This window comes from Triticum aestivum, chromosome 1A (genome assembly GCF_018294505.1).
Source record: "Triticum aestivum cultivar Chinese Spring chromosome 1A, IWGSC CS RefSeq v2.1, whole genome shotgun sequence".
NCBI lineage: Eukaryota > Viridiplantae > Streptophyta > Magnoliopsida > Poales > Poaceae > Triticum > Triticum aestivum.
The window spans coordinates 433,780,152-433,807,824 of NC_057794.1; the positions used below are offsets into that span (position 1 = coordinate 433,780,152).

At 51.1% G+C, this 27,673-nt stretch overlaps 1 protein-coding gene across 1 annotated transcript; it reads right to left on the bottom strand.

Annotated features, from left to right (window-relative positions):
• Positions 1-1,449: 1,449 nt before the first annotated feature.
• LOC123187289 (phospholipase A1-Igamma1, chloroplastic-like) lies at positions 1,450-27,203 on the bottom strand. The gene is made up of 4 exons (XM_044599144.1): positions 27,174-27,203; positions 25,730-26,854; positions 6,649-6,971; positions 1,450-1,969 (listed from the first exon to the last, which is right to left on the bottom strand). The coding sequence occupies exons 1-4, from the start codon at positions 27,201-27,203 to the stop codon at positions 1,705-1,707; spliced, it is 1,743 nt and encodes a 580-aa protein (XP_044455079.1). The 3' UTR covers positions 1,450-1,704.
• Between the last annotated feature and the right edge of the window lie 470 nt (positions 27,204-27,673).

Below are 27,673 nucleotides of genomic sequence, written 5' to 3' on the forward strand. Positions count from 1 at the left end.
CATCGCTCCTGCAGGGCAACTGTTGGACCGACCCAAGCGCTCACGGATTTGAAAAAGTTGTTCCACTAAAAAAGTCACCGTTTTCAAAATTGTATAAGAAATTCAAAAATGTTCCCTTTTTACAAAATTTGTCACAAATTCAAAAAAATTGGGGAGTTTCAAATAATATTCTTCAAAAATTGTTTGTATTTTTTAAAATCATGTTTAAAAAATATTCTACACAAATACAAAAAATATTCGGGAAAAATAAAAAAAGATGGTTTCAAATTTTTGTTTGTATTTTTCTCAATTGTTTTGAAATTCCAAATTCCTGTGGCTAGCGACGAGTGGTCAATAGCGGGAGTTACGTGGTTTGATCCCTAGGTTTGTCGCAAGCCCCCCGATGCGAGAAATGGGACGCCCCACTCCACCACAATGAGCACCCGGTTTTGGGAATTATTTTTTCTTTATTTACAGTTTTTTGGTTTGTGTTTTTTTTTCATATTTTTGTTTCTTTTTTCTTCCTCAAGTTTATTTTTGTTTTCGAAAAAATGATAACTTTTTTAAAAAAATCATCACTTGTGGCATCATCAAACTTATCCTCAAGCAAGCAAATATGCTTAATGACAATCGATTTTGAAACACAACATTTTTCTCTCCTATTGCAATGCACGGGCATATGTGCTAATTATAATAATGTATAATGTACATTAAAATCGGATAATCTAGGAAATAGAAAACTTAACCAAACTATGAGCTTCCTTATTTGTCTCTGGTTCATGTGGATAACCTAGCCATAAGTGGTGACTCTGTTTTAAGGAGATAGAAAACTTAACCAAACTATGAGCTTCCTTATTTGTCTGCCTTCCTTCAAAGATGATCACATGCTTCAAAGAGTTGCCGAGTGGCTATGATCTCTCATATGAATTGGTTGTTTCTTCCATAGAGCCATTCTTTACGTCCTCCACCACGCTCTTGCTAACATAACATGAGATGACAATCATATTCAAGTGCAAAACTTGTGCATTTGCTAGAGCTTCTTGGCAGGCTAGCGCCTCTAAACAGACTATCGAGAAGATCTAGCACTGACTCAAGCTTGGGGAGAAGAAGGCCATGCTCAAAGAGAAGAAGATGAAGATCGCAGTGGATGCGGAAGACGCCAAGATCTTAACCTTGAATTTGGAGGCTTTGGATGCCGATGCAGGAATGATCGTGCAAGCCGTCCATTACAAGATGTTGCAGTGGAAGAAAAATGAGTTGGAGGCGGCGGACAAGGATGAGAACTACCGGATTAATATTCTTTTGTGATCAGGTATGTAAAAGCTAAGCATAGTTGCCTCTTTTTGGTTGTGATTGGACATGTGATCCGGTGCTGCTGTGATCCAGCACGCGCTATGGAGCGGACTTTATTTGAATTTTAAATTGTCCTTTACCGACGAACATGTACATTGATAGCTTTAGATGGCCGGCTCCTGCATTATTATGTCTATGAACGGATGTGGGAGAGAAAATTTACATGTCAACGTTGAAGATGCCCTAACACCTAGCTCCAAACGTGATGTTTTATTTTTCAGTTTACTTCGATCAAACAGATCACCCTGCGCTTCTCGAATCAAGTAGCAACGCAACGCCGTCGGGCGCCCGTGCCATACGGTTGTCGCTTGTAAATCACGGTAATTAAGCTCATTTGAGGTTGCGTACGACTGTTCGCCGGCGCGCAGGCTTCTACGGCTGGCGGAAGTGGCGGAAGTGGCCGTGGTGGTCGCCGTCGACGACGTGGTGACCGTCGTGGTGGTGGTCGTCGTGGAGGTGGCCACGGCGGTCGGGCTGGATCCAGCGGCCGTCGGAGGCGCGGACCATGCCCTTGTTCTCGTCCTGGCGCCAGTAGGGTGGCACGCAGTGGTGGTCCTTGAGGAAGTCGGACGCCTTGTTCACCAGCGCCGGGTCGCGCCCGCTCGCCAGCACGAACCGCCCCCCGCTGCCATGGTACCTACAGCAAACCATTCATCGGTCGAATCATATAGTACTAGAAAATTTACATGGCAGTTGATGATTATGTATTTTTCATTAACAACGAAGCAGTACACGAGCGAATCGATCTTATATTGTGATGTTGTATTGTACTGGCGAGTAGTTACACCAACTGCGTCTGACAGTAGTATGATGCTTTTTCACCTCTCGCTTGGCTGTCTTGTCCATGACAGCATGTGGCCCATGAGCATTTCAGGGGTGTTTGGTCTAAGAACTAAACGGGAGGGACTTTTTCTACAAAGACTAAGAAAAGACTTTATTGAATTTTTTTTTTTGATTAGTTCCTGGGACTAGAAAAAGTCTTAAGACTTCTGAAACAAACGCCCTCTCAATAGACCTGATCACTGAATAGGCGTTTCTTTAATACAGCTATATGCATGACAGCATGAGGCCCATGAGTATTTTTCAATGGACCTGATGCATGGTTAAGTCTCGGCATTACGCACAGGTCCTATTGACAAACTCTAAGCATCTATCACACGACCTGGCACCCCTTTAGAAAATGCACATAGAATTTGTCGTGTCGTGCTAGCATGACAAGTTGGTCGTAGACTCGTGGTACGCCAGAGCTGATTAGTTTGGACGTACCGCCAGCTTATACTAATGAAATATACTATACTACTGCAAACACCAGTACGGCGAAACGGGCAAACACCGTGACGTCCGTAACACCTCACGTCAGCCAGGGCATCACGGTGATCAGACGGCGGAGCGCACATCTGCTGCATGCATGACGTTATCAGACGGTGCGGGCTGTCAAAATACGACGTACGCGCCAACGTTCCAGCCACATATTTTCCCACTAGGAAATGTTAGTGTTAGTTGAAACATGTAGGCCAAATTATTGGTGCAAGTCAGTGGTGTATGTCCTTGGCGTCTCCGTGGAGATCAATCAGCCAACTAATCAAGATCATATGATTGTGAATTTGTGATCGCCCATGTACAGCACGGCGTGTGGATGATCTATTTTGATCTGCGTCTGTCCCGCACAGGTGGCTGGAATAATATCGTCTGTCCCGATCCTAACAAGGACCTTAACAAAAAGGAAATGTGCACATGTGTAATGTTATTTTGGTGGGAGATGGCCTCTTGGTATTTGTTCAACCGAGTTGGTTGGCAGCCTACTAGTAGGATTTGTAATGCTTATTTTCTTGCGATCTTTTTTATTTGGAGTAGTAACATAGTGCATTTAAAGAAAATTTTATTTATGTGCATGTAATTAATGAGAGGATAGGTGTTTTGAATAACATAATATGTTGCGGTAACATAATGCTTTTCGAAAAAAGATGAGTCTACAAGCTAAAAAATAAAACCTTTTATGACACTACTACTATATTACTTTGCACCGTGAAGATAGTAAATTAGATTACTCATTATGACCAGCCTGAGGCCCATGGCAGTCAACAACAGCCCCGCAAGAGTATTCCGATGGACCTGACATTATTTAGTCCCGGCATTACGCACCGGTCCTCTTGATAAACTCCACGCATCTATCACACGACCCGACACCCCTTTAGAAAATGCAGATAGATCTTGTCATATTGTGTTTAGATTAGTTGTTGTACGTAGAAAGGCGTTGATGTGTTTGGACGTACCGCAGGTACTGTAGTGGAGTATACAATACGTATTGGTTGGTGTTAGGAAATGTCAGTATTCGTGTGAACATGCTAACCAAACTATTGGTGCAAGTCAAGTAGTACTCCTATATGGCCTTGGCGTCTCGGTAGAGATCAATCAGCCAACTAATAAAGATCTCCTCAAGATCACTCCTACTCTCCTATGATTGCTGCTCCTCCATGTACGGCTCGGCTCGGCATGGATGACCTCTGCATCTGTCCCACACAGTGACACGGATGGCAGGAATTATATCGTGGCACACGTCTGTCCGTTCCAAAAAATAATGACCTTAACCAAAAAAAAAAGAACGTGATGATGTGTCTAATGCAAGTTTGTACACTTCTTAGTTTGACCCATCAAACTGGGGCCAAGTGATCCGTCCTTCTGTTTCATGAAGCCCCCTCATTATCAACACCAAGTAATGCTATAGGTACGGCCTATTCATCAGGTAGTGCTTGAAAAGAAATCAACGTCAATCCTTTGAACCGTCAAATCACCATCAACGGCCATGATCCCACATGCATTATTCTCCTTCTTTTTCTTTCTCCTATGTACTTTAGTCATCTATAAGAGCAACTCCAACAGACCGACCCAAACGGACATCGATTTTGTTCGCTTTTTGTCCGTTTGGGTCACCCGTCCGCGCGTACGCGTCCACTTTTTTAATTGGGTCGGCCAGTGCGCCCAACGGCAGACGGACGCATTTTGTGCATGTCCGTCCTGGCATTTTGTCAAACACATAGCAGGCAGCGACACCGGTGCATGTTAGGACGAGCTGCGAGGAGACGCACGAGCGGGACGGCACGGCAGGGGTGCGAGACTAGGCAGGGCGAGCGCGGCTCGGCGAGCACAAGCATGGCGGCTTGGCGCAGTGTCTATGGCGGCTCGGCAGGGCGAGGGCGACACGCATGGCGGGTGGACGCAGCGACCATGGCGCGGCCGGGCGTGCGAGCTCCACCGCTCCAACACGCGAGCGGCGAGGCGGCCGGGCGCGTGAGCTATCCAGCTACCACGCGGCCACCGGCCGGCTAGCACGCGCGCACCTAGCTAGCTAGCATGCGACGGGCAACTAGCTAGGAAGCACACACACGCGCAGCTAGCTAGCTAGCAAGGGCGCGGCCACGACGAGCGTCGTGAGAGCGGCGCGCGGCATGGCACAGCGAGGGCGAGCGACGCGGCGCAGCGAGAGCGAGCGACACGATGAGGGCGAGCGGCACGGCGCTGCCAGGCCAAGCGATGTGATGAGGGCGAGCGGCGAGCGGTGCGGCGCGGCCAGCGGCGGCGAGCGGGGCGGAGCAGGGATGGTCAAGCTCGGCTGCGAGTGGAATGGAGTGCACATCGAGCAGTGCGCGTCGAGCGTGGGATGGGCCAGCTAATAAAAATATATAGAGAGAGGGATGGGTGGGTGACAAGCAGGCCAGGCCCGGATGCAGACGGACGAGAGGGACAGAGAAAGCGCTCGCTTTGTGTCCGCCCGCGACCCAAATGTGACTCAAATTTGGGACGGAAATGGGTCCGCACGGACACAAAGCGGACACAAAATATAACGAAAATGTTAACGCCCACACGTGTGGGCGTCTGGCAACTCGTCCACACACATGGGTCACCGTCTAGTAACTTTTGCACGAATCTTGGCATGAATTAGCTGATTTTGTATGCCACGTAGGACAACTCGGGTGTGGTGTGTGAGAGAGGTCGCCCACACATCCGTTTTACCACACGGAGGGGCCGATGTGTGGCGTTTAGCAGTTCGCACACACACACCAGTTTTCAGTCACGCACAAGGGCTGGTGTATGGGCGTTTGCCATCTCGCCCACACGCCTGCCTCCTCTCCCACACCCAAGCCGCCAGTTGCCATGCGTTTTGCAGTGTATATGGCAACTGCCCTAGTGTGATTGCAAGCAGATGACAACTCTCTTTTTTTACCCGAACATATCAGTTGCCATATGTTTTGCATGGTACATGGCAAACTGCCCTAGCGTGCACGTAAGCAGATGACAACTCTTTCTTTTTACATGGCAACTGCCCTAGCGTGCTTGTGAGCACATGGCAACTCTCTCTCTTACCCGAACATGTTTTTTTGCCATGCCTTTTTTTGTAGTGCTACATGGCAACTGCCTAGTGTTAGTAGGTGACACTTCCTGAAGTTTTGAAATCATGTCAACTGCAGTAGACTAGATCACACATGACAACAGCTGTAGTTGTCCAAAAAATGGCAATCTGAAACTTTGACCTGAGATGCCAAATGCAGTTGAGCAAACATGGCAAGTGTAGTTGTCCGACATGGCAACCGCAGTTCAGCGACATGACAACTGCACTTAAACGAACATGGACGAGGGTCCGGCCCATGGCAACTGCGGGCGCGGGGTAAAGTGTCATGTTGGGCGTGCGGGACCACGAGGTACGAGGCCTTACGTACCGGACGTGTGGGCGTTATCTATTCCGCCCACATGCACGCGTGTAAAAAGGACCGGAAGGGAAAAAAAGGCATGTGGGCGCTAGTTGTTTTGCCCACACACAGGCGTGTGAGCTGTTCCTTTTATACACCACACAAAATGTGTGGGCAGCCTCCCTAACGCCCACACGTGTGGCACTTATCGGCGTCCAAATATAAATGGGTCGCTGCGTTGGGCCACCGTTTTTTTCCGCCGCTATCCAAACGGACACAGCCGGACGAAATGGATCGCCCTTTGGAGTTGCTCTAAACGCTCTTATTTTTCTTTTATAGAGGGAGTAGTATGTACAATCTTTTCTTCCCGCGTTGCCAACCAACGCCCCTAGGACCGCAATAACCATTTTAAATACACTTACTCAGTGGCCACGTACGTGATTGCTCGAGTTTGTTTAACCCCAGGCGTGCCCTACGTTAGACCACGTCATCCCTTTTATTCCACACAAGTCGTCATGGGTAGGTGCGGAGGTGACAGAGACCGAGCGAGAGGTGATTCATTTTGGCAAATGAGACGGTGGGGAAGAAATGTATACGGTACGGAGGTGATGGATGCGGACGTGCAACTTACCCGTCGAGGAGGTGCAGGTGCGCCTCCAGGTTGTGGGAGCAGCCGGGGTCGAGCGTGTCCTTGAGGAACGGCGAGCGCTTGTGGTCGAGGGCGAGCTCCACGCCGACGTGGCTGTAGCACCAGGGCATCCGCAGCCCCTCCGCCACCCGCCGCACCATCTCCGGCACCCCCACGTTCAGGAAGATCCCCTCCATCCGTGGCACGTTGTCGTGCACGTTCGTCACCCACAGCGCCTTCACCCCGAGCTCCCCCTCGAACCGCTGCCTGAACCGCCCGTTCCCCACCCGCGGCCACGAGAAGGAGTACACGCACACCGCCGCCCTCTGCACACCTGTCGAGGATGTACCCCGCGGTATGACCAGGCCGAAAGTATGACCCGGCCGGACTTGGCGCTTCACCGATGACCCGCCGGAGGACTGGCGACTCACGGGTCTGGCGGCTCACTGGTCAGACGACTCACAGATGACCCCGACGGCGGGTCACATAAAAGACTAGGCCCAAGGCCCAGTAGGCCGGCTCATATTATGGTGGGCCGGCTTAAGACAGAAGGCATGGGGAATATTTCCTTTACAAGGAAGCAAGATTCGTACTTGTATCCGACTTGTAATAGAGAATAAGTTAGTTCTAATCCTAATAGGACTCTACATGTAAGCCGCCCCTTCAACTTATATAAGGAGGGACAGGGCTCCCCAAAGAGGGACAAGCAACAAGCAACAATATCTAGGGCTAGACACAAAGAGGAGAACCGGCTTACGGCGACTCCCTCATGATCATAATGAGACCTAGCCACAAACAACACGTAGGGTTATTACCGGATGCTGTTTCCCGGGGCCCGAAGCTGTCTAAATCATCATCTTGTGTGTTGCGTCTCTCGATTCCGTTCAACCCCTTCAAGCTACCACATAGATGCGTTGGCCTCGCGACTAAGTCCTTACACTAGGACATCTGCCGTGACAATTCCACGACAGTTGGCGCCCACCGTGGGACCTGCGCACGGTGGTGTTGAGTTTCTTGGAGGAATTTCTTCATGTGATCGAGAAGCACACGATAAGCCGGATGAAAAAGAGCCGGCACAGAAGATAACATCATCAATGATCAGTCAAAGCGAGATATACAAGATTTCAGATCAAGAAAATTAGGGTTGCGTAGTGCGTGCCGCCGCGGCTGGACGATCCATCAAAACCAGATCAATTTTCACTGGGTCGCGGTTAGAAGCCAAGACGGACAGAAGTTTCACACTGCAAGGTCGTTACAAATCATATCCTCATTGATTGTTTTTGGAGCTACGCATAAAGCGGATCGTATCCAGTGCATCTGACGTATACGGGTTCGCTTCAAATTCCGAGGTTTTCAAAGCAAACTTTCTGGGTACTAGATGCAAGTACCAGTACTCAGGTCCTCAAAAGAAAATTACCATAAGAGAAAAGAGACCACGATCTGAAAGATACCATGTGGAAGTCAAACCAAAGAACAACCCGGACGAGGACTGAGACTACGCTGTTGTCACCTCGTTCCGAGCCGCCCTGCACGGACTGCATCATCAAGCCGGCCACGCCTCGTCTTCTCTCCCACCGTCGAACTGTTCTCGCCGGGACTGGCCGCCCGGCTGCTCCTCCTTCTGCTGCGCCTCTCACCCGTGAGCCGCCGGGCTGCCGAGCTGCCTCGGCCTTTCCGCTCCTCGCCGGGCGCACATCCGCTGCCGCAGTCAACGGGCTCGCCTCTGCCTAGACGACCTTGGACTCGGTGGCCATGCCAAGCCGGCCGCACGCCTCTGCCTCCATTACAAATTCGGCAGTATGTACATACGCAAGGACAGGTTGAGCAGAGAAGTTTTTCACCGGGATTTTGCTCCATTGACCGTTTTTGCCACACTCGCTCCCTTACAACAAACGGTCGGCCTCGCCCTCGCCAAAGTCACTCAATACCGAGGCCACTATCGCGGTGCTGCCTTGCCAAAACTGCTTTGAGCCGCCGTTGCCGACTCGGGCAGAGTGGTTTCGCCATCGCCATGAGCCGCCGACCGCCTCGACGCCCAAGTCACCGCGGCCCTCCATTGTTGCACCTTGCCTCCGCATCCGCGCGCTTCGGCCGCCCTCCGTTCCACTGCGGCCGGGCTCCCGAGCCCCGCAAGTTGGTTCTGCTCGCCTTGCTGCCAGTGAGCCGGCGCTGGGCCGTCTTGGATGCGCCCCAAACCGCCAGCCGCGCCCCTGCCTTCCGAACTGCCGGAGACGGCTGCTCGCTGACCATTGCCGCAAAGCCCCCACCTTGCTGCCACGAGCCGCCCCAGTCTTTGTTGTGTCGCAGGTGTTCTTATGGAATCCCAGAAGAATGATTGAAGTGGAGATTGTGAACGGAGAAGCAAATAGAGACAAGCTGCGTGTACAAGTGCAGAAGCTACATCCTGGAGCGCTGTGAGCATTCATGTGAAAAGGAAGTGCATGCATGCATAATTATTTTGAAGACCACGCTGCGAACTCAACCAGAGCACGAGTCCTGGCGATTTGTGTTGGCTGTTTAAAAAGTATTGTCGAGCACTACCACAACTCGGTGCAAGAATTCTATGTACAGATCATCAGTCTTTAAAGACATCAGGTGAAATCCATCCAAATTTATTTTATTAGCACATAATATTTTCATTAAAGAACAATTACTTTGGTCGGTGATATTTTTTCGCAGGACCGTCATTCATTACAAAGGTGTCGCATAAGGGGCGGGTGATGGGGTCATGTACCTAGGGTAGGGTCATGGACCTGATCTAAGTACCTTACCCAAGGACACCCTTAGAAGAGGTCGCCTTCCAGTCGACCAACGAGGGACTCACTCGACTGACTTGAAGGACTCGACCATGAAGACTCACTCGACCACCAGAAGGTCAAGAGGCACTCTGCACTGCAACGGCCTATAATTAAGTAGACTTTATGGTAGTAAAGACACTTTATGTGGGGCGTTATCAGTAACGCCCCGGACCTAACTCACCTTAAACCCTCTCCTACGTGGGCTGACTGGGGTCCCGGCGCACTCTATATAAGCCGCCCCCCTCCACAGGTAGAGGGGTGCGGCACCTTGTAACTCATATACTCATAATCCACTCGACCGCCTCCGGGCTCCGAGACGTAGGGCTATTACTTCTCCCGAGAAGGGCCTGAACTCGTACATCCCTTGTGTTTACAACCTCTCCATAGCTAGGACCTTGCCTCTCCATACCTACCCCCACTCTACTGTCAGGCTTAGAACCACGACAGTTGGCGCCCACCGTGGGGCAGGTGTTTTAGCAATTTTGTGGAGAAGTTGCGATTCTTCCGAGTACTTTCATCATGGTGGCTGCTGGAGTTTTGGTCGAGGGTCGAGAGATCTGTCTCGGCACTCTCACCTTCATCGCCGACGACTCCGCCTGGCTCCAGGAGGCTCCACTCGATGTTGATGCGCTCCCCGTCCGCGGTGCGACGCATTTTCGCGCATGTGTCCGCGGCGTTCTGCTGCGGCAACCGTCGACCCCGTATCGGACGACTCCTCCATCGTCCACCCTCCCGGTCTCCCGCCAGCGCAAGCGCTCGGGCCGGTCAAGGCTTCAGCGATGGGTGAGGCACGCGGTGGCTCGCCAGTCGGCCACCATCCAAGTTGCGGCAATCGAGCCCGACGAATCTCTCTACGGCTTGTTCGATCTGTCGACTGGCTCCGTAGAGACTGCATCCAAGTGCGATAGCAGTGATCCAGCGGCGGAAATCTTGATGGTCGACGGGCCCCGCAGTCCCCCTGGCTTCGCCCGTGATGATGGAGCAGGTGATGGAGGCGACCCCGCACGAGGCCACGAAGAGTACCAGCCCGAGCCACTCGACTCTCTGCAAAGAGAGGAACTTCGCCGCAGGAACGTGGATGCCCTGCGTACTCCCATCGCAGGAGAAACCCCCGAGGCTCGTGCCTTGGAGGAGGCACGTCTGGCCAATTTGGCCGAGCGCACTCGACTGGAGAATCTTCAGCGAGCACTCGACGAGCGCGCGCGGCAACGAGTTCCCGACACCAGTCGACGTCAACTCTTCCCGCCGACTTAGGTATATCGAACCCCAATCCAGAATTTAGCAGCTGCGACCCGTATAGCAGAGTCCATCCAGCCTTCTCAGTCGGAAGCTGGCAGAGGTTTGATGCAGATCAGGGATCTGCTCCGGGCAGCAGGAGATCAGAATTCAGCCGTGTCTCAGTCGCGCAACAGAATTCACAGTCGATCTGTCACTGCGAATACGGTTCAGTCGGCTCACAGTCCCAGATCGCCTCCGCGGCGTGAGGGGCACGAGAATCGGCGAGGCCAATATGGTGACCGACTCAACCGAGATGATAGGCGTCGAGTGCCCCATTCCCCTCCGAGGGGTGGGTCTTACGCTCCTCGGCAGCAAGATGACAGGCGTCAGTTCAGTACAGGGCGAAGGGTTCCAGTCGACCCCAGAGAACCAGGCTTCGACGCGCGATCCATTATCGTGCAAGGTTTGGTCGACCGGAACAGAGCCCATTGAGGCGGACTCGACAGAGATGCACCCACAAGCAGTCGAGTGCATGTTTCTGGTCCTGAATGTTTCAGCAGAGCTATCAGAGCCGTAGTTATCCCTCCCAATTTCAGGTTGGCAACAGGAGTCAGCAAGTTCACTGGTGAGTCTAAGCCTGAAACTTGGCTTGAAGATTACCGAGTGGCAGTTCAGATTGATGGTGGGAACGACGAGGTGGCCATGAAGCATTTGCCCCTCATGCTGGAAGGTTCTGCCAGGGCATGGTTGACTCAATTGCCTCCTAGCAGCATTTACACTTGGGAAGATCTGTCCCGAGTGTTCATCAGAACGTTTGAAGGAACTTGCAAGCGACCAGCTGGATTGACAGAGTTGCAAGTCCGCGTGCAGAAGGCTAATGAGACTCTCAGAGAGTATATTCAGAGATGGATCACTTTGCACCACACTGTGGAGAATGTGTCTGATCATCAGGCAGTCTGCGCCTTCAAAGATGGCGTCAAGAACAGAGAACTGAGTTTGAAGTTTGGTCGAACCGGTGACATGACCTTGAGTCGGATGATGGAGATTGCTACCAAGTACGCCAACGGCGAAGAAGAAGACCGACTCCGAAGCGGCAAGCACAAGCCGAGTCAGTCGGAAAAAGGAAACACCAGTCGGAAACAGAAGCGGAAGGCTGAACCGGCAGCTCCTGGAGAGGCTCTGGCCGTGACTCAGGGAAAGTTTAAGGGGAAACCAAAAGGATCCTGGAACCCCAAGAAGGTAAAGGATAAACAAGGGAACGACGTAATGGATATGCCATGTCACATCCACACGAAGAAAGACAAAGAGGGGAATATCATCTACCCGAAGCACACCACTCGCCAATGTCGACTCCTGATCCAGCAGTTTCAGGGAAAACAGTCTAAGGACAAGGAGAAGGAGTCGGACAAGGCCGAAGACAAGGAGGACAGCGAGGAAGGATATCCGCATATCAACTCCACTCTGATGATCTTTGCAGATGTGGAAAGCAGGAGTCGACTGAAAGTCATTAACCGAGAGGTGGACATGGTTGCCCCAGCAAAAGCAAATTATCTGAAATGGTCCCAAATACCCATCACATTCGACCAATCTGATCATCCGACTCATATTGCCACCCCTGGGAGGCAAGCTTTGGTGGTCGATCCAGTTGTCGAAGGCACTCGACTGACAAAAGTGCTGATGGACGGTGGAAGCGGGCTGAATTTGTTGTATGCAGACACACTGAAAGGAATGGGCATTCCGATGTCCCGACTGAGCACTAGTAACATGAGCTTTCATGGAGTTATACCGGGGAAGAAAGCCGAGTCACTCGGCCAAATAGCTTTGGATGTGGTGTTTGGTGATTCGAAACATTTTCGCAAAGAAAAGTTGACGTTTGAGGTCGTGGATTTTCAGAGTGCATATCATGCCATTTTGGGGAGACCAGCGTACGCACGGTTCATGGCTCGACCATGTTACGTGTACCTCAAATTGAAGATGCCCGGCCCCAAAGGAGTGATCACTGTCACCGGTGATCGGAAAAAGGCAGAAGAGTGCTTTCAGAAGGGCTCAAAGATTGCCGATTCCCAGGTGACAGCGGTCGAGTTCGAGGAATACAAGCAAAAGGCAGATCCGAGTGACTTGCTGCGATCCAAGAAACCCGCCACAGAGTCTGCATTTCAGTCGTCCGGTGAGACGAAGCCTGTTCACATTCACCCGACCGACCCCGATGCAGCTCCGACCCGCATCTCCACAACACTCGACCCAAAATAGGAAGAAGCGCTCATCCAGTTCCTCCGTGAGAACTGGGACATTTTTGCATGGAAGCCCGCTGACATGCCAGGTGTTCCCAGGGGACTGGCTGAGCATCGCCTAAGAGTCGACTCATCTGCAAAACCAGTCAAAGAGCATCTTCGGCGGTCCGCCGTCCAGAAGAGAAAAGCCATTGGTGAGGAAGTGGCTCGACTGTTGGCGGCAGGATTTATCCGAGAGATATACCACTCCGAGTGGCTCGCTAATGTCGTCATGGTTCCTAAGAAGGACAAGTCGCTCCGAATGTGCATTGATTTCAAGCACATCAACCGGGCCTGCCCGAAAGATCATTTTCCTCTCCCTCGCATAGATCAAATTGTTGACTCGACCGCGGGATGCGAGAGACTGTCTTTTCTAGATGCCTACTCCGGGTACCACCAGATCCGTCTGTACGGACCCGACGAGGTAAAAACAGCTTTCATCACTCCATTCGGGTGCTTCTGCTATATCACCATGCCATTCGGCCTCAAGAATGCCGGAGCCACATTTATGCGAATGATTCAGAAGTGTCTACTCACTCAAATCAGTCGGAATGTGGAAGCATATATGGATGATATCGTTGTCAAATCACGAAAAGGTTCCGACCTGCTCGCTGATCTCGCCGAAACATTTGCCAACCTCAGAAGGTATGATATCAAGCTCAATCCATCAAAGTGCACATTTGGAGTTCCTGGTGGCAAGTTACTCGGTTTTCTCATTTCTGAACGGGGAATCGACGCTAATCCAGAGAAGATTGGCACAATTCTCCGAATGAAACGCCCTGTGTGAGTGCACGATGTCCAGAAGCTTACTGGATGCTTGGCCGCATTAAGTCGATTCATCTCACGACTCGGTGAAAAGGCATTGCCTCTTTACCGACTGATGAAGAAGACAGACAAGTTCGAGTGGACTCCAGAAGCTGATGCAGCGTTTGCCGAGCTAAAAGCTCTGCTCTCCACCCAGCCGGTGCTTGCTGCTCCAATCAGCAAAGAGCCTCTGTTGCTCTATATCGCAGCCACAGGACAAGTCGTCAGTACTGTGCTTACGGTCGAGCGGGAAGAAGAAGGAAAAGCTCTCAAAGTTCAGCGCCCAGTGTATTATTTGTCTGAAGTCTTGACTCCATCCAAGCAGAGATATCCTCATTATCAGAAGCTTGTGTATGGAATATACATGACCACAAAGAAGGTTGCTCATTATTTTTCTGATCATTCCATCACAGTCGTCAGCGACGCTCCACTATCAGAGATTTTGCACAACAGAGATGCAACTGGTCGAGTGGCCAAATGGGCGATTGAACTTCTTCCCCTTGATATCAAGTTTGAGGCAAAGAAAGCCATTAAGTCCCAGGCAATAGCAGATTTCCTCGCCGAGTGGATTGAACAGCAGCAGCCGACTGAAGTTCACTCGGAGCATTGGACCATGTTCTTTGATGGCTCTAAGATGTTGAATGGTTCCGGTGCTGGGGTTGTCCTGGTTTCCCCCAGAGGAGATAAGCTCAGATATGTGCTCCAGATTCACTTTGATTCCTCCAACAATGAGGCAGAATATGAGGCCCTCTTATATGGGTTGCGCATGGCCATTTCACTCGGCGTCCGTCGCCTGATGGTCTATGGCGACTCGGATTTAGTGGTCAACCAGGTGATGAAGGAGTGGGACGTGAGAAGCCCAGCCATGACTGGATACTGCAGTGCAGTGAGGAAGCTGGAAAAGAAGTTCGAGGGGTTGGAGCTCCATCATATACCCCGACTGAAAAATCAAGCAGCTGATGATCTAGCAAAGATAGGTTCCAAGAGAGAAGCCATTCCGAGTGGTGTGTTCTTGGAGCATATACACACTCCGTCAGTCAAAGAAGATCCTTTCACCGAAGAAACTCCACAGCCCAAGAGTGCCACACATCCGACTGAGATTGAAGTCCCAGCGGTGGTCGACTTGATCATGGAGGTCTTGGTGGTCATTCCCGACTGGACAGTTCCATATGTCGTGTATATCCTGAGAAAAGAGCTTCCGGAGGATGAGGAAGAGGCTCGACAGATCGTCCGTCGATCTAAGGCCTTTACCGTAATCAAAGGACAATTATACAGAGAAAGCGCGACTGGAGTTGGTCAGAAGTGCATAACACCAGAAGAAGGTCGACTCATCCTCAATGATATCCACTCGGGGACCTGTGGTCATCATGCGTCCTCTCGGACCATCGTGGCCAAAGCATACCGAGCCGGATTTTACTGGCCAAAGGCGAATGAGATGGCAAAAGAGATAGTGGATAAGTGCGAGGGATGTCAGTTCTACTCGAATATGTCGCACAAGCCTGCGTCGGCTCTGAAGACCATCCCACTCGTCTGGCCTTTCGCAGTATGGGGATTGGACATGGTCGGTCCTTTGAGAACAGGACGAAGCGGCTTCACGCATGTACTGGTGGCAGTCGACAAGTTCACCAAGTGGATCGAGGCTAAACCAATCAAGAACCTTGACACTGGTACTGCTGTTAGCTTCATCAGGGAACTAATATTCAGATATGGAGTCCCGCACAGCATCATTACGGATAATGGGTCAAACTTTGACTCGGAGGAATTCAGAGATTTCTGTAACTCCCAAGGCACACGGGTCGACTACGCTTCAGTCGCCCATCCGCAGTCGAATGGACAAGCAGAGCGAGCTAATGGACTGATTCTTAAGGGATTGAAGCCCCGACTGATGCGTGATCTCAAACACGCGGCTGGAGCTTGGGTCGACGAACTTCCCTCAGTGCTTTGGGGGCTGCGGACCACACCTAATCGGTCGACCGGAAGAACTCCATTCTTCTTGGTCTACGGAGCTGAAGCAGTCTTGCCGAGTGATCTTTTCCACAATGCTCCTCGAGTTGAAATCTACAACAAAGCAGAGGCTGAACAAGCGCGGCAGGACGCAGTCGACCTTTTAGAGGAAGAAAGGGAGATGGCTCTGATCCGGTCGACCATCTACCAACAAGATTTGCGTCGTTTCCACGCCAGAAATGTGAGAGGTCGAGCCTTCCAGGAAGGAGATTTAGTTCTCCGAGTGGATCAGCACAAACCACACAAGCTTGCTCCTTCTTGGGAAGGTCCCTTCATCGTCACCAAGGTTCTCCACAACAGGGCGTACCGTCTTTACAACGTCGAGCATAATATCGACGAGCCCCGAGCTTGGAACGTGGAACTACTCCGCCCATTTTATACTTAAGTTTTATCACTTGGATGAGTTGCAATAAAGTACTTCTGTAGTTCATGGACCTCAAAATAATAGTGGCATAGTTCCTCCATAATTTTTGTCACTTTTTATTTTTGTCCAATAAAATTCCCCCTCAGTGGGTGACTTAGCCGCGAATCCGTTTCGCCTAAGTTTGTAAAAATCCTACCGAGTGGTGAGCCAGACTCCCACTCGGAGGCTTAGCTGCGAATCCGTTTCGCCTAAGTTATCAAAATCCTACCGAGCGGTGAGCCAGACTCCCACTCGGAGGCTTAGCTGCGAATCCGTTTCACCTAAGTTATCAAAATCCTACCGAGCGGTAAGCCAGACTTCCACTCGGGGGCTTAGCTGCAGTCCAAGCACTCGCCTAAGTTATAAAAATCCTACCGAGTGAAGAGCAAACCTCTCACTCGGGGGCTTAGCTGCAGTCCAAGGACTCGCCTAAGTTTGTAAAAATCCTACCGAGTGAAGAGCAAACCTCTCACTCGGAGGCTTAGCTGCAGTCCAAGCACTCGCCTAAGTCACAAAAATCCTACCGAGTGGAGAGCAACCCTCTCACTCGGAGGCTTAGCTGCAGTCCAAGCACTCGCCTAAGTTATAAAAATCCTACCGAGTGAAGAGAAAACCTCTCACTCGGGGGCTTAGCTGCAGTCCAAGCACTCGCCTAAGTTACAAAAATCCTACCGAGTGAAGAGCAACCCTCTCACTCGGAGGCTTAGCTGCAGTCCAAGCACTCGCCTAAGTTTGTAAAAATCCTACCGAGTGGAGAGCAACCCTCTCACTCGGAGGCTTAGCTGCAGTCCAAGCACTCGCCTAAGTTACAAAAATCCTACCGAGTGGTGAGCCAGACTCCCACTCGGAGGCTTAGCTGCGAATCCGTTTCGCCTAAGTTATCAAAATCCTACCGAGTGAAGAGCAACCCTCTCACTCGGAGGCTTAGCTGCAGTCCAAGCACTCGCCTAAGTTATCAAAATCCTACCGAGTGAAGAGTAAACCCCTCACTCGGGGGCTTAGCTGCAGCCCAGTGCTCGCCTAAGTTATAGAAATCCTACCGAATGGTAAGCCGGGCTTCCACTCGGAGGCTTAGCCGCAGCCCAGTGCTCGCCTAAGTGGACTAAAGAATAAGTCGATTGCAGTAAAGGCGCCCTACTTTGAACCTGCAAAAGACATTTCGAGCCAAAAGCAGTCGTATTCAAGCACCAAATTCAAGTTTGAATCGATATCTAAAGGAACCGAAAGTGCTCAGGCGTTAAGCCTGTTAAGGTTTATCGGTTACAATTCCACTCGGCATACCGAGGCAAATTTAAAGCGTCGAGCCAGAAGAAGTTTTTTACCCCTCCTGTGGAGGGCTGGAAGGTGCAACAAACTCATCAAGGTCAATTCCGTCGGCGATCCGAGTGGCAGCCGCAAGGAAAGTTTCCATAAAGGACCTGAAGTCGTGTTTCTTGGTGTTGGCCACCCGAAGGGCCGCCAGCTTCTCTTCTCGCGCATCTTTACAGTGGACTCGGGCCAGACACAGAGCAACATCTGCACCACACCGAGCCGAGGACTTCTTCCATTCCTGCACTCGACCAGGGATCGTGTTCAAGCGGGCCATCAGCGACTCAAGGTCATTCTGAAGTGTCTCCCCAGGCCAGAGCGTCGAGTCGATGCGAGATGTGGCGGCCTTCAGCCTTGCGAGATAGTCCACGACAGCTGCAACACGAGACTCCAGTCGGAAAACATCCATGGCAACTTCGTCGTTCACAGGAGAATTGACGGGGTCGAGGTTTGGCTCCAGCCGGCTAGTTTCTTCTTCAAAGTTTTGGCAAAATTCTGCAAGGATGACCACTGAGTCAAGGGGATGGTCAAATGGAAAAACCACGATTGGAAATGTTTGCCGAGCATAGAGGTTTACCTTCAAGCATAAGAAACAGCTTCTTGGCAAGACCACTCAGGAAGGCCTCCGGATCATTTTTCTTCCCAGTCAACTTACTGACTTGGTCGGTCAGGGCAACTTTATCAGTTTTTAGTCGACTGACCTCCTTGTTGGCGATCCCAAGAGCAGCTTTCAGATTGGTATTGTCTTGTTCAAGCTTGGTGACTGAAGCTAACTTCTCGTCAGCAAGCTTGATCTTCTCAGCTAGTTCGAGGTCTTTCTTCTGTTGGGCCTCCCTTACCTTACCTGCAAGTTACAGCAAAATCAGATTTTAAAACAAGCAAGGGGAAAAGCAGTCGTCAGGGTCTCACCAAACATACCTTCGGTCTCCTCCTTTGCCTTCGTCAGCTTCTCCTGAACCAGCTTCAAGCTCACTCGAGTTGAGTGTGCTTGTTTCCCAGCTCAGAGTAGCGAGCCACAAGATCACAGGAGTTCTGTGAAGAACCAATCGACTAAATGTCAAATATAATTCACTTCCGAGTGAAAAAGGAAAAATCACACGTTTCTAAGACTACAGCCGAATACAAGCATTCGACCGTAGTCTCGGGGACTACACCCAGTGGGTGCACTCAGCGTGCCCCACTAATCCTGTTGAAGATAAAGTCGACCAGTCGACCTCAAAAAAAAAGAGAGATGTATTCTTTAAGACTGTAATCAACTGCAAGCAGTCGATCACAGTCTCGGGGACTACACCCAGTGGGTGCACTCAGCGTGCCCCCACCGGTTTGTGAAATCCAGTCGACATAGTCGACTGACAGAAAGATTGACATCATAAAGCCTAAGGCCGACTGCCAGCAGTCGACCTTAGCCTTGGGGACTACACCTAGCGGGTGCACTCAGCGTGCCCCCGCTAACACAGAGTTTAATCGACACACCCAATGGGTGACTACTATAAATTCCGGAAAGGAAAAGTTTTTGGTAGCATATCCAACAGAACAAACGGTGGTCGACTGACCTGAACATTGCTTTGGAGGGCAGAACTGGCGTCATAAGCTGCCTGGCTCGCATCCCGGATGGTCTTCAACTGCTCCATCATGATTCCCGCTTGGCGTATCGCCTCCTTCGCCGCGCCAGCTTGGTCCTCTGGGACGTGGTGCGTCGTGAAGAGGGAGGGCTGCTGAGCACTCGTCAATGGATCTGCGAAGGACACCGCGTGTCGAGTGGTGTTCTCTTCTTCCACAATCAGAATCTCAGGCGCCGTCACATCCTGGGGCACCTTGTTGGCGGACGCTTTCCTACTCCTTCTGCGCTTCAGCGGTTCCTCATCCTCATCATCATCAGGGAGATTGATAACAGCATTGGGTGGAGCTACGGAGAAGAATCAGGATCAGAGATCGAAAGTCAGTCGACTAAAAACGGCGTTAAGAATATAGTACCTGGTTTCGAAGTTGCTGCGTCCTCCATCTCATGGTCATCAGCCCGGGCTGAGGTCTCAGAAGTAGCAGCACTGCAACTCCAAAGAATCAGTCGACTAACTTCAGCGTCAACCAGAGACAAAGTTCACACAAAATAAGAAGACTTAAGCAGCACGATTACCCTGATATAGTGGGGATGGACACCTTCGTCTTTGGCAGGAGCTTGATCGGCTTCGACGGGGCCGCCCTGGGCTGCTTCGGCGCCTTTTCAGTCGGCACTGGAGAGGTGGTCCGAGGGCGTTTGGTCGACTGAGCAGCGGTCGCAACCCCCTTACCACGTTCAGTCGAAGGGTCGTGGACAAGCTTCGACCGCCTTTCTGAGCGCGGTGGTACGACCTCCTCCTCCTCTTCTTCCTCGTCTTCAACGTCATCTTCATCACCGTCATCATCATCATCGTCATCATCATCCTCAGCAACGTCCGAGTCCCATTCCTCCTCTTCCTGGCTCTCACCCCCACTCGCCTCACCCTCCTCAGTCGGAGCTTGTGCCCCATTGGGCATCGAGTACAGCTCGGTGAGGGCCTAGCACATATCAAGACGAGGATCAATCGACCAGTCGGCAGGATAAACAGAAATGAATGTGACAAGAACACAGTGGAGAGCAGAGCAAGCGCACCTTGTTTGGATCGCTATTGTAGTCGAGTGGAGGAATCCTTCTAGCTCCGCGTGGGTTATCCTTGTTTCCGGTAACGGCTACCATCCATCTTTCCAGAGTGACATCGTCGACTGCTTCTGGATGGACTCGAGTCTCGTCTTCAGTCCCACAGTAAAACCACATGCAATGGCTCCGGAACTGAAGGGGCTGGATGCGACGCCTAAGGAAGACCTCCAGGAGATCCATGCCCGTCACTCCCTCCCGAACCAACTGCACCACGCGCTCCATCAACATCTTCACGTCAGCTTTCTCCTCCGGAATCAACTTCAGAGAGGAGGGCTTGTTCACTCGGTCCATGGTAAACTGAGGGAGTCCACTCGACTGCCCCGGCGTCGACTGGTCCTGGCAGTAGAACCAGGTCGACTGCCAGCCTCTGACTGACTCGGGAAAGGTCATGGGCGGGAAGGTGCTCTTATTCCTCACCTGGATCCCCAGACCCCCACACATTTGGACGACTCGGGTTCTTTCATCGCCTGGGCTCGCCTTCTTCACGGTCTGAGAGCGACACATGAATATATGCTTGAACAAACCCCAGTGCGGTCGACAGCCCAGGAAACCCTCACACATGGACACGAACGCGGCAAGATAGGCGATAGAATTTGGGGTAATGTGGTGGAGCTGCGCTCCAAAGAAGTTCAAGAAGCCACGGAAGAAAATACTCGGCGGCAAAGAAAATCCACGATCAACATGGGTGGCCAAGAGCACGCACTCACCCTCTTCTGGCTGGGGCTGCCACTCCTTCCCCGGAAGCCTCGCAGCTCCATGAGGGATCAAGCCCTCGTTGGCCATGTCGAGGAGATCTTTTTCTGTGATGGTCGACTGGATCCAGTCTCCTTGGACCCAGCCCTTCAGCAAAGGTTAATCGGAAACAACATCAACTCCTTCCTCACTCGAAGCCTCAATCCATTCGGGGGCTAATGATGGGGTCATGTACCTAGGATAGGGTCATGGACCTGATCTAAGTACCTTACCCAAGGACACCCTTAGAAGAGGTCGCCTTCCAGTCGACCAACGAGGGACTCACTCGACTGACTTGAAGGACTCGACCATGAAGACTCACTCGACCACCAGAAGGTCAAGAGGCACTCTGCACTGCAACGGCCTGTAATTAAGTAGACTTTATGGTAGTAAAGACACTTTATGTGGGGCGTTATCAGTAACGCCCCGGACTTAACTCACCTTAAACCCTCTCCTACGTGGGCTGACTGGGGTCCCGGCGCACTCTATATAAGCCGCCCCCCTCCACAGGTAGAGGGGTGCGGCACCTTGTAACTCATATACTCATAATCCACTCGACCGCCTCCGGGCTCCGAGACGTAGGGCTATTACTTCTCCTAAGAAGGGCCTGAACTCGTACATCCCTTGTGTTTACAACCTCTCCATAGCTAGGACCTTGCCTCTCCATACCTACCCCCCACTCTACTGTCAGGCTTAGAACCACGACAGCGGGCGCCAATGTCACTTGTGCACCAGTGCTTTTCCGCGCCGTGCGGCTTGATGGATATGTTCGCGAGTTGTCACCTCCGCTACATCAACACACGCGACTGACTCGTCGTCCGTGCCCGCGGCCGACTCACCCGTGTTCGTGTCGACTTACAATGCCGCGGCCGACTCTCCCGTCCGCACCGGTTTACAACGCCGCGGCCGACTCATCTATCTGCTCCTGCGGCCAACTCGGTCGTGCTTGATTTCAGCTTCACCATGGTGATCATCAACTCCGCAGTGGATGATTTCTGGTTTAACATATCAAGTAAAATCCATCCAGTATATTTTTATATTACATATTACTTTTATTTAAAAGAGCAATTACTCTGGCTTGCAAGTTCTCCAATGCAGGATAAGTTATATCACTGAGCTGTTGACTGACTCAATCCGGTTTATATCACGGTCAAATATGAAGAATCTCAAGACAGCTCCTCGAGTCGCCTCGAGACTCGGGGGCTACGATGACATGACTCAGTAAATGATTGCCAATTTAAAGCAGATTCAAAAACTCAGGATCATTGGAGGGAAGAGAACTCCGGATCATTGGAGGGAAGATAACCCGGTCTCGGAGGCTACCGCCATATTGGTGAAAACTTAAAAGGCCGTCAGAAAATTTCCGGCTCAAAATAAAGATTTCGGTTTAAAATCCGGTTCAAGAGACATCTCTCTCCCGCAAAGCTTGGAAGCTCTCAAATCCGGTTCAAACATCCGGCTCAAGCTAAATTTGTCTCTTACAAAGCTTTTTCTCAAATCCGGTTGAAACATCCGGCTCAAGGACAATCTGTCTCCCATAAAGTTTGGAAGCTTTCAAATCTAGTTTAAAGTTCCGGTTCAAAAAGAATTAATCTCTCGCAAGATTCCAGTTCTCAGAAAAATTAAAGGTTTCCAAAGAGAACTTGCTACCATGATGCGCGGTTCAAACATGGATATCCTGCCTTACGGCTTACCTTATTATGATCACTTGGGGGCTTCCTGCTCATCGAGCATAGCTATCAATACCCTCTTGATCGGCGCAATGCCAAAATTTATATGGTCACTTGGGGGCTTCCTGTTCAAACATAGGTCGTATTCGAATCAAAGAGAACATAGCTGTCGATACCCTTTTGATTGGCAAACTGCCGAACCTATTTGGGGGCTTCTTGATCGTATCCGAATCATAGCTCAACCCCTTTGGGAATCCACGTGGATCGTATTCGAATCAGCGTCGTTAAACAACTCTCAAGGTCATTTGGGGGCTTCCTGTTCAAACATAGGTCGTATTCGAACCAAAGAAAACATAGCTGTCGATACCCTCTTGATCGGCATCGCCAAAGCCACTGGGGGCTATATGATCGTATTCGAATCTTAGCTTAACCCCTTTGGAACGGTTTACTGGTCGTATCCGAATCAGAAGTCTCAAAAAGTTTTATTCTGTCTCTGGTAAAGTTTATTGCAGCCACAATTACTTAACTTGAGACCTTTTTTGGGATTATATCTCAAATATATATAAGTGTTTTATGCTTAACTCGGCTTGACTTTTGACTATAAGTCGCCAGCTTATGACAATCATCATCTATGTGGAAGCATTGGCTTCTAAGGATTGGGTTATCACCCTTACTGCACAGGTCATGTAAACCGACAGTACAAATTCAATATCACAGTGGTTATATGTGAGGTATTATGACCCGCCCTGCGACAAACCGCCAAGGGTTCTTGTGATCTACTTGTGTGCAGGGTAAGACTACATTTGGGTCGTTACCCGCCCTGACTCTTGACGTTAAGTCGCCAGGGCATATGTTGTTTAAACTCTGTGCAGGATTTGCAGAATTATGACTTATATAAATGCTTCAGTCCAAGCTCATCATTGAAATTGGTGTCTCAAAAGGGTTATCAATTATTGATTTTCTCAAGGGCTATAGGCCACCGGGTTACAAAAATTCCGGCTTACAATGAATGCGCATTAAGTCCTCATCGGCCAAGAGCCGCCAGGTATTTAAACTTCGGATTTACTTGTCAACCGATGAGGTATTCAAATCTTTAAATAGCCAAAACTGGCTGGATTTTCATGATGACATTGAATGATTGAGGTTTTCATATCGGGTTGTATTATTCAAATCTTGAATAGCCAACATGGCTGGATTTCTATTGTGATTATCAATAACCAGTGTTATGATTGAGGTTTTCAAAGTCGCTTTAGCGCAACGGCTATTATTTTTATTAATGGATATGATTTATTCTACAATGGAAGGAATAGTCCCGAGTCGCTGCAGGCTTACGATCCGGCACTTGGGGTCTACATTATTTAGATTGGGATTATATCAAATATGCAAGTACCATGTCACTGCCAGCATGCACCATGGCACTTGGGGGCTAATGCAAAGTCATCTTTGCTTAATTTATTGAAGACCCGACTCATCACATTCTAAATGAGTTGGCCCTTGGGGGCTACCAATTGCTCCTGTCAAAATTTCAAGGTACACAAGTATTAATCCATTATATTGAACGGTTCATTATTCAGTTGGTGGAGTACAAAGCTCTTAACCTTGTGGACGTGGGTTCAAGCCCCATGGTGGAGACTATATTATATGATGTTATTATCAATTATATACAAAGTCTCAGCTCAATATTATCTTATTAAGCCGGCCCTTGGGGGCTACACATTGCTGTTTAAATTCACATGGTTATATCTACAAAGCCCCTGCTCATTATTGCATAATGACCCAGCCCTTGGGGGCTACACTGGTTGAAGTTTTCATGAGCATAAAGTAATTACAAGTCCCAGGTTGCTGCAAGCATGACAACCCGACACTTGGGGGCTACATGTGTGAAATATTCAAGGTTGCAACATTTATTGGAGCAAGTCTTAAACCATCACTTTGTTCTGCTCAAGACTTGGGGGCTATAGGTAATATGGATATATGGAAGAAAAATCTTCAAATTATCAGTTTTGAGCAAATCAGGAGGATCAATTACATAAACCGGTGTCAACAACAATTATGACCCGACATCGTCTGTTCTATAATTCGGAAGTTTTTTGATAATGATAAACCGGCAAGTTTTACATCTTCAAGCCGGCTGAATATCAGATAAGTATTTGAAGACCAAAATTATTTGACCCGGTGCCTTGGAAGCCGACTCAAGTGGATTATTGTTCACAGTACTTTTCTGTGAGAAACCAACATCAGCAGATTGAGTATGAAGCTAGCTTATTTGACCCGGATTTTCTAGATGAAGGAAATGACAATTGGACTTAAGGATAATCAGGTCCCGTCTCAGGAGAATATTTAATCCGGAGCACAAGGAATTAAGGATAATCAGGTGCCAGCGTACAAGAATTTTTAACCCGGAACTCAATCTATCAAATTTGTTCTTGTGTTTGTTTTACAGGATCAGTTTAACATGGATAAATCCAAATTAAACTGGGGCTAATGTCGGGGATGTACCCCGCGGTATGACCAGGCCGGAAGTATGACCCGACCGGACTTGGCGCTTCACCGATGACCCGCCGGAGGACTGGCGACTCACGGGTCTGGCGGCTCACTGGTCAGACGACTCACAGATGACCCCGACGGCGGGTCACATAAAAAACTAGGCCCAAGGCCCAGTAGGCCGGCTCATATTATGGTGGGCCGGCTTAAGACAAAAGGCATGAGGAATATTTCCTTTACAAGGAAGCAAGACCCGTACTTGTATCCGACTTGTAATAGAGAATAAGTTAGTTCTAATCCTAATAGGACTCTACATGTAAGCCGCCCCTTTAACTTATATAAGGAGGGGCAGGGCTCCCCAAAGAGGGACAAGCAACAAGAAACAATATCTAGGGCTAGACACAAAGAGGAGAACCGGCTTACGGCGACTCCCTCATGATCATAATGAGACCTAGCCACAAACAGCACGTAGGGTTATTACCGGATGATGTTTCCCGGGGCCCGAAGCTGTCTAAATCATCGTCTTGTGTGTTGCGTCTCTCGATTTCGTTCAACCCCTTCAAGCTACCACATAGATGCGTTGGCCTCGCGACTAAGTCCTTACACTAGGACATCTGCCGTGACAATTCCACGACAACACCCATCGTAATCATTCGTACGTGCACATGCATGGAGATGGAGGCTGAACTGAATCACCGGGAGAACTTATCCGTCCGTACCTTGCCGTTGGAGAGGTTGGCGGCGGACTCGGCGATGTCGTAGGCGCTGAGGATGGCGAGGGAGCTGCCGAGGCTGTGGCCGGTGACGGAGATGCTCACGTCCTCGCCGAGGGCGGTGTGGTGGGCGACGAGCTTGCGGACCTCCACCAGGACCTGCTCGCGGGCGGAGTACTTGCAGAAGCGGCAGGAGGGGTCCTTGTCGGTGTAGAGGTCCACGAAGCCGGACTCCACCTTCACCTCGGGGTCCGGGCACGGGATGCCCTCGTCGGCCACGGGCCGGAGGTAGTCCATGAGGTCCGACACCCACTCGAGCCGCGTGATGGTGCCGCGCCACGCGATGGCGATGTCGCGCCGGCCCAGCCGCGCCGACTCCTCGTCGGTGGACACGGCCACGTAGCCGATCCAGTTCGCGCGCTGGCTCCACAGCTTGGCGTCGGCGCGGGACCTCCCGGAGAAGAAGTTGGGGAACCGGAAGTTGGACGTGGCGTACAGGTAGCGGGTCACGGAGTAGCCCCGCGCCGCGTCGGGCATGCCGAGCCGCTCGAAGAAGGCGCGCCGCGGGTACTTGCAGCTGCCGCAGTAGCGGGAGGCCAGGTCGTAGTCGAACGCGTCGTAGCAGGCCTGCGCGAGCTCGCCGTAGCGGATGAGCTCCGAGCGGAGCAGCGGGTCCATCGGGTCAAGAAGCCCCGCCCAGTCGTCGCTGCCGTGGATCTCCCGCCACCGTGCGGGCAGCTCGTCCTGGTGCTTCTGTGCTCCGCGGCGCCGCGCGGACGAGGCATCGTCGGGAAGGTACAGGTCGTCCTCCTCTTCGTCTTGGGTGAGGTTCTGCTCTAGCTGGCCGACGAGGGAGGCGAGCGCGTCGTCCCTGGTGGCCGCGGAGGCGAGCTGCAGTCTTTTGGTGGTGGTGAGTGGTGTGCGCGGGGCTGGAGCGGGCTGGAGCGGGCCGGAGGGAGATTTGTGGGTGGGTGGTGGTGGCGGCGGTGCCGCGGTGCGGGAGGGAGGAGAGCTGCGGGGAGACGTCGCGGCAGGAAAGTGGCGCCATTGGGGAAGGCGATGGCATGGTCGTATGGAATGGAGACACGCGGGCAGAACGCCTTTATGCCCCTCGGGAGAGGTATAGTACGTCTATCAGCCACCAAGCTCTGACCAGAAAGAGCTACTCAGTTGTTGACCATATTAAAGACAGTATAATCGTACCTAAAACGAGCCCTCTCAATACTTTGCGTTTTTGACCGTCGGATTTCTTGTTCAGATCATCCTCGGTCGTTTGATGCGTCTGCCCTCGAGCGTGGGCTGCTCCTCGGCCGGATGTCCTGAGGGGCCGTTATTCCCGAAGCCGAATCGAAGCCTTCTCGTTAGTCCACGCAAATTAACGTATGATCCCGGACGGACGGCCACGATCGGCGTTAGGTATTTCCTCTGGTTCCATAAGTTTCAGTTTCACCTCCCCCCCTCCCAGCCGTGTATTACGCATGTCCCGCGGCGGCGCCACACATGGCGATCTCCATCTCCTCCACCTGTCGGAGCTGCTGTTGTTTGAAGAGACACAGCAGCGGCGCTGCTGCCCGAGGGCCCCGCGGCCGAACCCACTTCGCTCTCCACCTTCCTCCCTGCGTCGCCGTCTCAACATGCGCCTAAGCCAAATTGCCGTGCAGACCATCGCAAGCCGCTGTCCTACCATAGACTGCCTCGTCGTGCGCACCCGGAAGAAGCCCTCGAATCCTCCGCGAGTATGCATGCACCACCACGCCGGCCCCAAGCCTGTTCAGCGCCGCCCGCGCACGGCCTGGATCCCGGCGCCTCCTGGGGCCGACGGGTACGAGGAGGAGGGCCACTACAAGGATGGCACTGAACCGTCCAACTCCGCTGCTGCGAGGGCGGCGGCTAGGTTCCCAGTAGTCGCGAACCTAGCGTCTACAAGTCGGACAATGGGCAGCGGTGGGC